The sequence below is a fragment of the Thunnus maccoyii genome, chromosome 19 (genome assembly GCF_910596095.1).
Source record: "Thunnus maccoyii chromosome 19, fThuMac1.1, whole genome shotgun sequence".
Lineage (NCBI taxonomy): Eukaryota > Metazoa > Chordata > Actinopteri > Scombriformes > Scombridae > Thunnus > Thunnus maccoyii.
In genome coordinates this window covers 29,187,796-29,203,921 of record NC_056551.1, presented here as the reverse complement: position 1 = coordinate 29,203,921, position 16,126 = coordinate 29,187,796, and the positions used below count along the sequence as shown (strand labels likewise).

At 39.6% G+C, this 16,126-nt stretch overlaps 1 protein-coding gene across 1 annotated transcript in view; it reads left to right on the top strand.

The window, feature by feature from the left end:
* Nucleotides 1-9,647: 9,647 nt before the first annotated feature.
* The window catches only part of LOC121885432 (interferon-induced very large GTPase 1-like), a 21,766-nt gene continuing 15,287 nt past the window's right edge, over nucleotides 9,648-16,126 (top strand). Inside the window, exons 1-2 of the mRNA XM_042394897.1 lie at nucleotides 9,648-9,931; nucleotides 15,258-15,322. Of these exons, the coding sequence (XP_042250831.1) occupies nucleotides 9,867-9,931; nucleotides 15,258-15,322 (130 nt within the window). The 5' untranslated portion in view covers nucleotides 9,648-9,866. The remainder of the gene's footprint in view (nucleotides 9,932-15,257; nucleotides 15,323-16,126) is intronic.

Genomic DNA, 16,126 nt, shown 5'->3' with positions numbered 1-16,126 from the left:
TGTCAATCTTTCTCGCTGCAGGTCACTTTTAAACACAACGTTGTGTTGTCTTTGAGATAAATGAAATATATTTTACAGGATAATAAACCCTGTAGAAACTCTGATGATACTGCAGATGCTTAAAAAAACTCAGCTTCAGGCTTCTGGAGCGTTTCATAAATGTCTTCTTCAAACTTCAGCTGACTGAATGCAACAAGCCAAAGACACAAAATAGATAAATATATAATATGATATAAAATCAACAACACCTCCCTCCAGGACACCTCTCAGGCTCTGTGCATTTAGTCTGTTACTGAGTTTTAATAAATCAGAGCTGATGACTTGTTAGGATGGAAGTTTTTGAGTGTCATCATGCGTTCAAGTGTTGTCTATAAAACTATGAGATGAAAGAATGAGTTTGTTCAGAAACATGAATAAAGCTGCAGATTTACATAATTTACAAGATGAAACTGTTGAAGAGGAGACTGTCAACACTCACACATCAGTTCTTTTGAATGGCTTTTTAATTGTTTTTATTCTGTTATATTTGTTTTTCTTTTTTGATATTTTAATTATTTCTGGATTTTATATTAATCTTTATGTTTTTATGTTATGTACTTTGAGTTACTTCCACTGCATGAATTGTGCTTTATAAATAAAAATCTGATTGATTGACTTGAAAAAAATCTTAAAAAGTGAAAATCACTTACTGCACTGTCAGCCCAATGATGCTGATATCTAAAATGTTTTCACTTAAATATTATTGTGCTTTCTTACAGTGCAGTGTGACAGTCTTTATCTGCATGGTGGCTCTGTACTTTGTACTAACACTATAAAATGTACAGTTCACTATTCTGACTGTATATATGAACTGTTGTGTACTAACATGCAACATGAGGACTGACAGACTAAATAAACTGACTGTGGAGTTCAAATCACTTCAAGTCTCTTTTTATCAGTAAATATAAACAGCAAGTGAAGAGTCATGGAGTCATGGAGTTCATTTAACTAAAGATAGACAGAGACGTCTGGCACTAAATATCTTTATTATACAGCTCTCAGCTCATGGTAGTGATTCCAGAGTTAAAGTGGCTGATAGTATGTCACTCTTGTTCTGTTAGTATTGATTCTGAGTGGTTTTTTCACTGTGGATTTTAACAGGTGAAGCTCTTATAAACAGTATGTCACTCATGTTCCACATGTCATATTCCCATTCTTATGATATATGCACTGCTTATTATACTGATGCTGTGTGTGATTCATAAACAGATTATCACTCTCATGTCAGTGGTGTACTGGTGGTGTGCCACTGTTGTTTCAGTGTTATAATGTTGATTCATGGTGGTAATGAGTGTCTGTATATTATAATACACAGTGGTGTAACTTTGCTCAGTTACACTCCACTGTAACTGGCCAGTTAAGCAACCAGTCGACTCTGCGCTGTGTGTAATTATGTGGATGAATGATGGATGGGAGGCTGGCTTCTATTTCTGTGCTGCCATTGATTGTCTGGATAGAATCAGATTATATGTACTGGTCAGTCATACAGTCGGTTCATACACAGCACATTAGAAAAGAACAAGTTGTTTTAGCAGAATGGCTGGCTAGCTAGTTTACAGAGGCCATTTTTTCCAAATTTAGCACTCAAAAATGTGTTACAGTCACTCCTAACACTTCTCAATAGCATTTAATCGAGTTACACCACAACGGTATTCATACAGAGGACATGTTGATATTAATACACAATATTTATGTGCAGTGCTGAGCTAAGCAGCTGACCTCAGGCATTTCTATCACGGACTGGCAAAGTTTCACAGTGACTGTGCTGCTTTTAACTACTGTGAGCCAGTAACTTACAGGGATATATGAATGTATGGGACTAGATCAGTCTCATATATCCGATTCTTTTGCTGATCATATTTTCCCCACTTAGCGGCACAGACACACATAACATGTCATTAATGTGGAAGTTCTTCAGAGTAAGTGAAGAAGACACAAAGCTCACAGTTTGTAATACCTTTAAGTCCAGAATAAGCTGTGGAGGAACAAGCTTGGAAACATTTGGAACAAATAACTCAATCAGAAACTTAAAAAAATCATCATTGCGGTGAACATGCCCAATTTCAAAAACAAAAATGTAAGTTATTTAAGTAGTTAATGAACATACAACTGGATTTCAATATTCCATTAAAGAAAAGTTACAAAAAATGTTTGTGTATTCTGTCAATTATAGTTCTTAGAATGAAAGCAAATACATAAAGAAAGAAAGAAAATCTTTCAAACAGCAAACAGAAAAGTCTCCAGCTGTGATTTAAAGAACTGAGAGTTGCAGCAGACCTGTAGTTTTCTGGGAGTTTGTTCAGATATGTGGAGCATAAAAACTGAACGCTGTTTCTTCATGTTTAGTTTTGACTCTGTGGACAGAAAGCAGACCTGATCCAGACCACCTGAGAGGTCTAGATGGATCATAATGTAGCAGCAGATCAGAAATGTATTTTGGCCCTAAACCATTCAGTGTTTTATAAACCAACAGCAGTATTTTAAAATCAATTCTTTGACAGAAAGGAAGTGAAGTGATGGGAAGCTACACCGTAAAACGTGGGCTGTATTATAAATTGTTAGCGAAAATTCTGGCACATCCAATCATCAATTTGTTCATTGCACTTACTCAGTGCTTGTATTGGACCATAGTCTCCTGCTGATATGGTTATATAAATTTGTGTGTCATCTGCATAACATATTTTGTTGTTTTCCATAATCTGAGCCAGTGGGAGCATGTAGATGTTGAAAAGAAGAGGCCCCATAATGGAGTCTTGGGGCTTTGCATGTTATTGTTGTCTGCTCAGATGGGTAATTACCATAGACGGTAAAAAATATGGACGTAGCCACCCACTGGTTTCTGAAGAGCGGTTTTGAAGCTCAATGTGGGTGGCTCTGGCCATTGCCATCTTGGCAGTGCCTGACTCCGCCTAACTCCTGGCTAATCCAAAATGGGCTTAGCCAACCTTTGCTGAAACAAGTTCAAATTTATGGCTTAATAAAATTTAAACAGGTGAGATATATAAAGATCTCTGAAAAGTCAGTGAAATGAACTCTGTTGAACTTTGGAACTGAGAGCAGATCCCTGAATTATTTTATGATGCGTCTTTGTTTCTCTCCACAGCAGCAGACTGTGAAACATTCAGACTGAAGTTTTACAATCAAAGCCAAAAAGTTCATCTTGTTCAACAGACTCTGCAGAGGAAACATCTCCACACACGAGACACCAGACTGTCCTCCAAACAAAAGTTTAGTTCTGAGCAACATTCAGAAAATGGCCTTGAGCAGACAGAGCAGGGGACAACTTTCTACTTTTTCTGTTATACAGAACACATTTCACGATAGTGTAGATCCATACAGAATATTATTTACAGAACGTGTAAATAGGATGAGAAAGATTGCAGATGAGCTGCAGAAGGTTACTACAGAATATAAAGACACACGGGAGAGATTGGCGGAGGGCCTGGAGGCAGGACTTGTTACAGGATATGTTGGACTTGGATTGGCAGCACTTACAGCTCCGTTCACTGGAGGTTTGAGCTTAGCAATATGGAGAGCTGCAACAGCAGGTTCTCTTGCTGGAACAGCTACTGGTCTTCATCACAGTATAACAGGGATAAAAAATGACAGAAAAATGGCAGTGCAACAGGAACTGACGGCAGAGTTCTGGACGATTGCTGAATCAGCGAGCAAAGACCTGGATGGTATAAAGAAGGCTTGTGAAGATGTAAAGACACGATCAGACGGAGCTGAGAGAGAAGAAATAATCAAACTGGAAATCCTCAAACTAACTGAAGCTGCTGTTAAGCTTTACAGTTTTGGGTAAGTTATAGATTTTCTGTATGAATAATTGCACAATGTGATTTTGGATTATTTTCTAAGATTGTTTGATCATCATTTATTATTTTATTGATATGTTTCTATGTGGAACATTGAAGTTGCTTCTTCATGTCCTCTTTGCTTCAGTACAAAGTGATTTTACTTCCTATCTGCCTTCGTTTACTTCAACCAACTATGACATCATTAAAATGCTGCTTGTTAATAATCAATAATATGATTGATGATAATCAAACTCTCATTCTGCACTACCAGCACTTTTACTTTTACAGTACATTTAGTAAAGTTTTTAATGCAGTATTTTCACACAGTTGTATTTGTACTTTTACTGCAGTAAAAAGTCTCAGAACTTCTTCCTCTGAACAGACAGAAAACTTTATAAGAAAGGAGGAAGAGGAGGAGGGAAGGATGGAGGGAGAGATAGAAAGGAGGAAGAGGAGGAGGGAAGGATGGAGGGAGAGATAGAGAGGAGGAAGAGGAGGAGGAGAGGATGGAGGGAGAGATAGAAAGGAGGAAGAGGAGGAGGGAAGGATGGAGGGAGAGACAGAAAGGAGGAAGAGGAGGAGGAGAGGATGGAGGGAGAGATAGAAAGGAGGAAGAGGAGGAGGGAAGGATGGAGGGAGAGATAGAGAGGAGGAAGAGGAGGAGGGAAGGATGGAGAGAGAGATAGAAAGGAGGAAGAGGAGGAGGGAAGGATGGAGAGAGAGATAGAAAGGAGGAAGAGGAGGAGGGAAGGACGGAGAGAGAGATAGAGAGGAGGAAGAGGAGGAGGGAAGGATGGAGGAAGAGATAGAGAGGACGAAGAGGAGGAGGGAAGGATGGAGAGAGAGATAGAAAGGAGGAAGAGGAGGGAAGGATGGAGAGAGATAGAAAGGAGGAAGAGGAGGAGGGAAGGATGGAGAGAGAGATAGAAAGGAGGAAGAGAAGGAGGGAAGGATGGAGGGAGAGATAGAAAGGAGGAAGAGGAGGAGGGAAGGATGGAGAGAGAGATAGAAAGGAGGAAGAGGAGGAGGGAAGGATGGAGAGAGAGATAGAAAGGAGGAAGAGGAGGAGGGAAGGATGGAGAGAGAGATAGAAAGGAGGAAGAGGAGGAGGGAAGGATGGAGAGAGATAGAAAGGAGGAAGAGGAGGAGGGAAGGATGGAGAGAGAGATAGAAAGGAGGAAGAGGAGGAGGGAAGGATGGAGAGAGAGATAGAAAGGAGGAAGAGGAGGAGGGAAGGACGGAGAGAGAGATAGAGAGGAGGAAGAGGAGGAGGGAAGGATGGAGGAAGAGATAGAGAGGACGAAGAGGAGGAGGGAAGGATGGAGAGAGAGATAGAAAGGAGGAAGAGGAGGGAAGGATGGAGAGAGATAGAAAGGAGGAAGAGGAGGAGGGAAGGATGGAGAGAGAGATAGAAAGGAGGAAGAGAAGGAGGGAAGGATGGAGGGAGAGATAGAAAGGAGGAAGAGGAGGAGGGAAGGATGGAGAGAGAGATAGAAAGGAGGAAGAGGAGGACTGCCTCCATCCAACAGGTGGAGCTCGACAGCTGTTTGTTCAGTTTACAGTCTGTCAGCTCTGTGTGAAGCTTCATATTATCTTCAGATAAACTTTAAATACATTTTTGCACAGAAGGAGGACTGTGGATTTTGTCCTCCATCACTTCCATTGTAAGGTCATTATGAAGGGATCTTCTAATGGTCAGTATGAACAGGAGGAATGATTACAGCAAGAAAAACACTGACTGTTGGTTTAAGACTCACTGGAAACATGGTGAACTCGTCCTTTAAAGTGAAGAGTTGAGTAATAAAGAGCACATGAAGCACTACTTTATGTTTCCTTCAGTCCACATCAGTTGTGGCTCCATCTAGTGATCAATACAGAAATCAATAACAGTCATATAACAGTTTATCAGATATTCCTCATATTATACTTTTATTTAATATGAGATATGATGTTGGTGTCTGTTTCTCCACTGAGTCTCTGACAGAATAAAGAGAAACAAACATTTAATGAACAAAGACAGATTATATACAGATATATATTATTTAACATATTTAGGGAAGAGTCTAACAGAAATATTAATAAAGTTGGGGAGGATGTTGCTTTTTAATCAAATGAAATATGAGTTTCAGCCCTGTAGTTTCTGCACTGTCCTGAACTTTAACATGACACACAAACAGCTTCAAGGAAAGTTTGTAGATTTCTCTGATGGAGGAAACTAAAGGTGAGTGAAGACTTGAATTAAAATGTGTTATTAGTGGTGTTTCAGTTATACTTGAATACTGAGTTAAGTAAACATGGAGCAGATTAAATAGATTTGAATGTGTTATGACAGACATGTTGTGGTTCAGTCTGCTCAGGTTTCCTTCAGTCCACATCAGTTGTGGCTCCATCTAGTGGTCACTACAGAAAACATCATCATCCAGAGTTGATCTAATATTCTTCAGGATATGTTCATTATGATGATGTGAGCTGTGTCTTCTTTGAGTCTCTGTCAGACTCGCTGCTCAGAATAAAGTCAAACAGACATTTAATGAACAAAGTTCAGCAGAAGCTTCAACAGACTCAGAAAGCAGCTGATGATCCAGTGAAGACACTCTGAGCAAACTGGTTTCATCAAGATCACATTTTATTCATGATTCACAGAAAAACGCATCAAGCAGGATATGATTTAATGTAGAATAACACAATAACTTTCACATCATATTAATCTCATCACAAAAGTTGAAAAAAAACTTGTTGAGTCTCCAGTCTACAGTGTGGACTCTCGAGAAAATTACACAGAAATGTCACTCCTGAAACCTGCCGCTTGTTGTAGCTCAGCTCCAGCTTTCTCAGATGGGTGGATAAGCTAAGATTTTATTCATGATTCACAGAAAAATGCATCAAGCAGGATATAATTTAATGTAGAATAACACAAAATACTGCAATCACTCTAATAGAACTCTCTCCTTCATCTTCTCAATCAGGACGTCCAAGTGGACATGAGTGGACAGCGAGTTAACATTCAGGGCGATCTGCTCCAGATTAAGACCATGTTGGTAGGCCTCATCCAGCCAGTCATTCGTCTCTTTGTGAAGTTGTTGCTCGTCTCTTTTAAGAGACAACAACAGATCATTGATATTCTGTTGCTTTGCTTTATATTTTTTTTCATACTTCTCTTTCACATCTTCAAGTGTCTTTTTAACTTTCTTGGTCTTGTTCACATACCTCCAGTTTTCTTTCACATGATCTGATGCAGGATACTTCATGTACATACATGATGTACAGCAACCATCGTTCATGACCTCACAATATATGGGACTCCAGGCCCATGTGCATCCAGGATAGTGACAGTTCTCTTCACAGACTTTACAACAGTCCAGAGCTGGGGCCGCCAGCATGAGCGTGATGGTCCCTTCTGCCCTACAAATGGAGAAAAAGTGCAAAATATCCAATCTGTAAAAACTGGTTTGGGTGAATGGGATGCTGGCGATGATCATTCAAAGTGGTGTGTAGCTGTGGATCAGAATAAACCCTGGACCTGTATTGCTGATGTAAACAGAGCAAAGACACAGTATAAGAGGCCAGGGGGAGCGCTGTGCGTTAAAGATGCAGAAATAACAAACATATTCAAGAGCTTTGCAGTGAGTGTGGAAGGTTGTTCAGGTCCACGAAAACATGGACATTGATAGATGCTCAGACTCAGACTGACACTTATACTAATAAATAAATGATTAAATAAAGTTGACTCTGACAGTGGAGCTCACTCTTCATCCTGATTGGATGAATCATTTTTTAAATGTTGTTAGATTCTGTCAAACATACGGTGGTAAAATGTTAAATGGTGTGATAGACTTCATTAATCAGACAGCAGGATTGGCTGATGTTGTGTTGAATGATGATCTGTAACTCTGTACTGAGTGAAGTTTCTCCATCAGAGGAACCAAAGTGTTTGTGTTGGATGAATTCAATAAAACCTGACAGAAACACCTCGTTGTCATTGTGATCGTCATGTTTGTGTTCAGTCACACAGCTGCAGAGCTCTCACCATTTCACCCACTGAAAAGATTAATTCATCAAGTCCTGTGTTGAACATATGAGCAAACAACCTTTAAATATCTGATATTTTGGCCTTTTTTGACTGATTTTTTATAAATACTGAGTTTATTTTAAACATATCTGAGATTTTATTCACCAAAAGTTGTTTAGATTTCTCTAAATCCATCTGTCCTTATAGCCAGATTCTTCTCTGTCCTCCAGGCTGTTTCTGAAGATATTTACATAAAATCTGCATTATTAATGAGCTCCTACTCTGATTGGCTGGAGGTGTGGTCCCCACCTTCACCCCCAGCCAATCAGAGTACAACATAATGAAATCAGTAGCATGTTTACCTGCAGCTGGACACAATTTATTACACAATTCCAGCCCTTTAAACTATGAGGTTAATCAGTAAAACTTAAACATGAGACACAAACAGCTTCAAGTTAAGTTTGTAGATTCATGTGAAGGAAATTTAATATAACTTGTTGCCGTCTCAGTTATAGTTTGTAGTTGAGTACTATAACACACTTGAAGTACTTGAAGTCTTCACAGTTTAAACAGTTTGTTCTTCTTGTAATATCAGTTCAGTCTGCTCAGGTTTCCTTCAGTCCACATCAGTTGTGGCTCCATCTAGTGGTCACTACAGAAAACATCATTATCCAGAGTTGATCTAACATTCTTCAGGATATGTTCATTATGATTATGTGAGCTGTGTTTTCGTTGAGTCTCTGTCAGACTTGCTGCTCAGAATAAAGTCAAACAGACATTTAATGAACAAAGTTCAGCAGAAGCTTCAACAGACTCAGAAAGCAGCTGATGATCCAGTGAAGGCACTCTGAGCAAACTGGTTTCATCAAGATCACATTTTATTCATGATTCACAGAAAAACGCATCAAGCAGGATATGATTTAATGTAGAATAACACAATGATAACACAATAACTTTCACATCATATTAATCTCATCACAAAAGTTGAAAAAAAAGTTGTCTGACCTCAGAGTCTCCAGTCTACAGTGTGGACTCTTGAGAAAATTACACAGAAATGTCACTCCTGAAACCTGCCGCTTGTTGTAGCTCAGCAGAAGCTTTCTCAGATGGGTGGATAAGCTAAGATTTTATTCATGATTCACAGAAAAATGCATCAAGCAGGATATGATTTAATGTAGAATAACACAATATACTGCAATCACTCAAAAATAACTTGTGTCATCTGAAATATTAAACTAATCATTACAAGCTGTATGATTCAAATACACGTGAAGAAAATCTCATCAAACAGAAGCAAATGAGATTTCATGACTCCACTCAAAAACACAAACATCAGAAAGTTGGATTCACGTCCAACACAGCAGAATATTTCTACGTTCTGTAACATCGTCTGAACAAACGCATTCAAATGAGAAAATCAATCATGTGTATCAGTTTCTATATGATGTCAGTAACATGTTACTGTCCCTCCACCAGTTTACTGACACTTCTGTCAGCATGAGTCACTTCAGAAAACAGCCTCGTATTGACTGAAACACACGAGAAAAACATTCAAATCATTCAGGTGAAAGAAGCTAAAGAAACATAATGTGTGTGTGTAGAAGATGATGTGACTGGTGTTTCTCTGTAACAGCAGGGAGGCTGTTGTACTCCACATGAAGCACCAGGGGGCGTCTTCACTCCGTATTAAACCTGAGCTGTTAGCTGTGTTCACTTCCTCTCTACTCTTTAAGCTTCATTCTTGACCTCAGAAACAGCAGCTGATGAAAACTGTCTCAACTCAAGGTCCACTTACTCACTTGTTCTTGACTGTATCACATGGTCTTCATCAGCAGGTTGAGTTTGTTCAGTTGTTACAAAGCTGGAGGACTTCTCATCCATGCTGGTTTAAACACTGAGACTGATGTGCTGCTGTGTGATATGGTTGAAAGCTCCAGAAGAGTAAATGGACCTTGAGTTGAGATAGTTAGTCAGGTATTGCAGTACAAGTATGTAGAAACAAGTTTTTGCTTTAAATTATGCAGTCCACACGTTTTTCCACACTAGCATGTTTCTGTAGGCTTGCTTTAAATGCAGAGTGCAGGTAAGTTGCTGAAGGCTTTTTGTTTTTTTCACCTCAGTGTTGTCGCTGTGCATCTTGTTATTTTGCAGTTACTCATGATTGCAAACTGTGTCATAGTAACTTTTTCTCTGTCCACATGTTAACTGATATGTAGTTTGACACTATTATGTGTTGCTTTGATACCTTGTGTAGTTTGCTATTTGTTTGCATGGTGCCTATGTTTTGTGTTGGACACCACTGATCGTGTGCTGCTGTTTTGTTTGGGCAGTGATCCTTTTGCATGTTGTGCTATTTTTGGGGGGCTGTAATAGATGTTTTGCTGGCTTTGTGGTTTTTATAGTTGGCATTTGTTTGACATTTGTTCTTGATGATGGCGTTTAATCTTGAAGAATTTGTTGCACAACCTAGCCTTGATAAATTCCATCGTTGCCCAAAAGAGCCTCAGACTTCACCATGCTTGTGAATTGGCAAAGCATAACATGTCAGAAAGTGTAGTGGTCATCTTTTTTATTAGATCATTTGTGGTTGTTGCTGCTTGTTTAGTTGCACTTTTGGCCGAGTAACTGCTTCAGCAGCTTGGAGTTTCAGTTTTGAGCACCTTGACTAAGTAGCCACTGGGCAGGTTTGAAGAGCTTGCCACTTTGTTGTTTGTTTTGTTGTTTGGCCTTTAATATTTTAGCTTTCTTTCAGCTACTGGGGGAATCTGATGTCCAGTCAATTGCAAATATTGGGGGGGACAAATTTCCATGTTTCATATATTGATGTCTAAACTGTGTTGATGGATGGTTGGTTTAAAAATCATAACACAAATGGCAGAAAATATAAGAGTCCTGCGACTAATTCCCAAACAGTTTCACAGCGTTTCTCTCCTGTCTGAGCTGCATGCGCCCGAGGAGCATGCTCACCAGAGACAGTTAACCTCAACTTCAGTCCTCTGGCCAACTTGAATGGACCAAAACAATTAAATCATACAACTTTTCTACACTTTCGAAATGTTAAATTATGATATAGAAACGAGTCATTTTGACGCTAAGTCTATGGGAAAAAGTCTTTCTGGGCCAGTGTGCATCACGTGACGTTGTAATTACGTGGTTTGGCCGCTATGTCAGATTTGCTTTGTTCTTGTTGTCCTTGTATCCAGTTCTCTTGATACATCCATGAGAGTATTAAAATGAGATCTGTATCCAGCAGATCACATTTTAATACCAGGTGTACATGGGGTCAGAGAGACAGACAGTGCATCTGGACTGCTTACATGTGCCACCTGGTGGTTGTTGTTGCACACTGCAGCTACTCCTGAGTAAATTATTTTACCCCCCTTACCGCAGTAATCAGGTCAAGTTCTGCCCTGAGGGGCGAGGAGACATGAGAGCAGCCTTCACTGAAGTCTTTTATCAGCCTACATGCCCCCTTACTGGATATCAGTTATTGATTATATGCTGCAGCTGATCGGACTGATCCGATACGTCACTGAGTGGAGAGAGTGTTTACAGATTAAACTCAAGTGTATCACTCCCAAGTTTTATATTTCATTTGTTTTCTGATTCACCGTCTAGTTAAACATTGTTAATTGTCGGTCTGATCAATAAAAGAACCATAAACAACTTTATTCGTTTATTAGAAAGATTTTTCTTTTCATGATGTTATTTCCTCCATTAACTTTTATTATGGATCAAATTAAAATAATGGAGAGTCCGTCAGCAAGAAACACATTTATATTTAATGTAATTTATTGATTTATCATTTACATTTTCCCTGAAACATTTAGCTTAATAAATATTCTCCAGTGTTCAAAGGACACCTTGATCATATTCTGGGTTATTAAATGATGAATTCACAATCAGAATATCAATAAATACAGAGGCAAATAATTAATAAATAATATGAATGCATTCTGCCAGTAGAAAAGGTTCTTGTACACAGTACACAGTATAAATACAGACTGCAGCCCTGCGTGAGGCCTGAGTGAGTCCTGCGTGAGTCCTGCGTGAGGCCTGAGTGAGGCCTGCGTGAGGCCTGCGTGAGCCCTGCGTGAGCCCTGCGTGAGCCCTGCGTGAGGCCTGCGTGAGCCCTGTGTGAGGCCTGCGTGAGTCCTTTTGATTGGTTAATTTTGTTGTCACTCTATATTTGTTCCATGTATGTTTTCTATGAGCTGAGCCTGCAACCAAGGACCCAGCAGGCCCTGGGAGGCCATATGGAGAATCGCAGGCAGACACATCCAGTTCTAGCTCCAAATACTGGGTTTATGGTTATGATAGTAACTGAAATCAAACAAAATATTTTTTAAGAACCACATTAATATTTTTAATAACTCATTAAATCTAGAAAGATGAGAACTCCAGCAACACTACCCAACTTACTTCATTTAAATGTTGCTTATAATGTGTTTTATGATGACCCTGATGAAGGCCTTAAGCCGAAACACGTCGGTCAACTAATAAAGTTGTTCTTCACACTACAAGTGTTGCCGGAGTTCTCATCTCTCTAGACTTCTTTCCCTTCTCCGTGCACCTTGGAAGTAGGTGAAGTTGTGCCAGACACCCTCACTCTGCAATAACTAATTAAATGACCAACAACAATATAATATGATAATAAAATAAAGTCGGTTAAACTACTTTTGAAGCAGACGCTGGTAGAACCTCCTCTACCCTCCAGTGTGCACAGTGCTGTCAGCAGCTGAGCAGCTTTTATAACTGAACTAATATCTACTGAACTAAAACTTCTCTAACTATGTGGAAATCTGATGTTTTCACATCACAGATGTTGAACAGCATTAAAAGCCCAGAGAAACAGAAATTAGAGCATCTTTAGCTTCTGCACTGTGTCATTTTTACCGGATAAGTGACTTTTGTGCCTGAACAAGCACCTCAGAAAGTTAATGTTGAGTCCTGTGCTTCTGATTCTTGAATCTGAATTATTGGTCAGACTGTGACTCGTGCAGCGCTGCTTCCTGCTCTGGTAGAACAGGAAGGAACTGTATAAACAGGAAGTGCAGCCATTAAAAATAATCACAGCAGAGGGTGTTGGTTTGGTTTCAGGAAGTCTGGTATTCAGATAAAACAACAAACTCTCAAATACTATTTATTTACATACATTTATATTACATTTTAATAATATATATATTTATGCCATAAGTCTTTGAAATTATTAAAAATGTTTTCTACCTGTAAATATCTGTATTAACACTAAAAATCATATTTAGTTTCACTGCTGGAGGCCTGAGACTGAGATAACACTGTGTTTACATCTCTAACCACAAATCACTAAATAAAATAAAACAAAGCATACAAGATGTAGAAGTGAAAGTCTTCAGCTGTGATTTAAAGAACTGAGAGTTGCAGCAGACCTGCAGTTTTCTGGGAGTTTGTTCAGATATGTGGAGCATAAAAACTGAACGCTGCTTCTCCAGGTTTAGTTTTGACTCTGGGGACAGAAAGCAGACCTGATCCAGACCACCTGAGAGTCTGGATGGTTCATAACGCAGCAGCAGATCAGAAATGTATTTTGGCCCTAAACCATTCAGTTTTTTATAAACCAACAGCAGTATTTTTACCAGGTCATCAGACGGAGATGCAGGATCCTGCAGCAGTGGAGCAAATCTGTTCTCCAGTTGCACACTCGATTGCTGGGCAGGTTGCTGGCTGTGTCCTACTAAGAGCAGGAGTTGGCATATCTGCCTAACCTGACGCACCAGATGGTTGGTTACACAGAACCATCTGAGAAGTTGTCTTTGGAAACTGTTTGGAAAAGGGCAGGTACTTTCAAAAAATACTTGGCAGGTGATTGGATCAAGCAGCTGTAAAATGAAGCCAAAAATGCCCAACTTTACAGCAGAAATAAACATGTTTACAGCCTGGTACAAACAACGGTTTTGGTCTCTGTAGCTAATTTCCTCTTTCATGACAACCAGCCGCTAGGTGGCTTGTTTCAGCCACTTGGCCCGCCTCTTTGCGCATTTTTGATTGGCTGGGAGTTAGGCAGCGTCACGCACTGCCAAGATGGCGACAGTCGAGGCGGCTCACTTTGAGCTCTTCAGAAACCAACGGGTGACGTCACGGTAACGACGTCCATATTTTTATACAGTCTATGGATTGGATGAACCATCCATCTATCACTATCGGTCACCGTCTATCACTTCTCGCAGTTGTCACACCTAAACCACGCCTGTAGCCACCAGCAGTTCTTGGACACTGACTGGTCCGAAGCCTAACAAGATGGATTCTTGCATGATCCTGTGATCTCACAAATACAGCTGCCTTGCAAGGTAAATCTCTGCCCCCAGTCCAACAAAAACCAGTCACTATTCGAACGTTCTCTGTTCTGCATTAAACTCAAACCCACTATTGGCCACTTTTCTAAATTCAGCCAATAATTACATGAGAAATGGGTTAGTTTAAAAGCTCTGATTCAGCCTGGAGTCTCTTGTCTCTATGTCTCTTTCTGTTTCACTATCAGCATGTCAATCAGACCTGTTCTAATCACCACAATCTGCACCTTATTTCATACTGTTTTGATGTCAACTGTCAGAGCAGGTCGTCCCGTTCATGTGCTGAAGTGTCCCTGAGCAAGACACTGAATGCCAAGTTGCTCCTGATGGCCAGGCCAGCGCCCTGCATGGCTCCTCCGCTGCCATTGGTGTGTGGGTGTATGCATGAATGGGTGGATGAGAGGCAAAAATTGTAAAATTCTTTGTCCTTTAAGGTAGAAAGGCGTTACATTAGTGGTGTCCATTTACCATTTACCTTCATATATTTAGATGTTGAATGACTGTTGTACGAACGCCCAATCAAGATGGCCCATAATGTTCAAAAATAGTCCCAAAATTGGAATTATGCCAATATCCGGGACAGTACCTGGCCTACAGCTGGACATCCTTCCTGGGCATCCCAGCAACATCAAAATATGTTACCATCATCAACGGGCCAGTTCAGCTATTCTGCTGAGGTTCATGTACACATTGTGCATTCTGCAGCTTTATACATCCTATATGTCCAGATTAACAATTTAATATGCTACACGTTCTGAAATGGTCCGGCCATCCTGACCCAGACGTCTGTTATAGATCTTAACAAGATGTATGTATTATATGTATTATCGGCTCTGGGAGGGGAGGTCTCTGAGACTGTTTCTGTGAAATCATGTGACTAGCCGCCTCCCTGCTGATAAGTTGTGCGTGTGTGTGTGTGTGTGTGTTTGTTTGTGTGTGTGTGTGTTTGTTTGTTTGTGTGTGTGTGTGTGTGTTGGGGGGGTCTGTCTTTCTATTTCATTCTGTATCTCTGAGACTTTCTGTAAATCATGTGACCTGCTGCCTCTCTGATTATATAAACCCTCCTCTCCTCCTCTGCAGTCTGACTCCTCTCTGCTCTTTCTGCCTCTTCAGCATCTCACAGCTTCTTCAAGTCAACATCCCAGGTAAGAACACTTTGAACGAAGAACCACGAAAAACTTTCAATATCAGGATTTTTGGACACAAATGCTGCAGAAAAAATCTCACTATAACTGAATGTAATAACTTAATAAATGAAATGTTATAGAATAACATTAAATGAAATCAAAATGAAAAACTAAAAGCTGTTTTTTCTGTCAATGAGTTCTCACACATCAATAATGTTGAAAATGTTATATGACAGTTATTTACATTTTCTCTCATTATTAGTAACCAAAGACATGAAAGTTTAAAGGAACATATCTGTGTATGTGACTACATTAATCAGCCTGTCATGGAGTTCATTGTTATTTAACTGAAGATAGACAGACACGTCTGGCACTAAATATCTTTATTATAGAGCTCTCAGCTCATGGTAGTGATGCCCAGAAGAACCAAGTTACATTTAATTTACTGAAACAGAAAGTCAAGTTAATCTGGAGACAATTTATCTGTATTTAAAACCTGGATTTTATCATCAAATGTTATAAAAATCTCAATTTATTATAAAGAACCAAATGTAAGAATAAGTTCTGCGTCCTCATTGGTCAGTTTTGGGGGCAGATATATTACTGTAAATGATTTACAATAGAGTTGAATTACAGTCTGTATTTTACACATATTTTCCCATAATCCTTTGTGATTTACAGTAAGAGACTTTTCACACTGATATCCTACTGAACACATTAAAGTAAAATACTGTTCAAATGACCAAACCTGTTTACAGTGTTTGGACGCTATAAATAACCAAAGCCGTGTGTAATGACAGCTGTTCTGGCTGTTGGAGACCC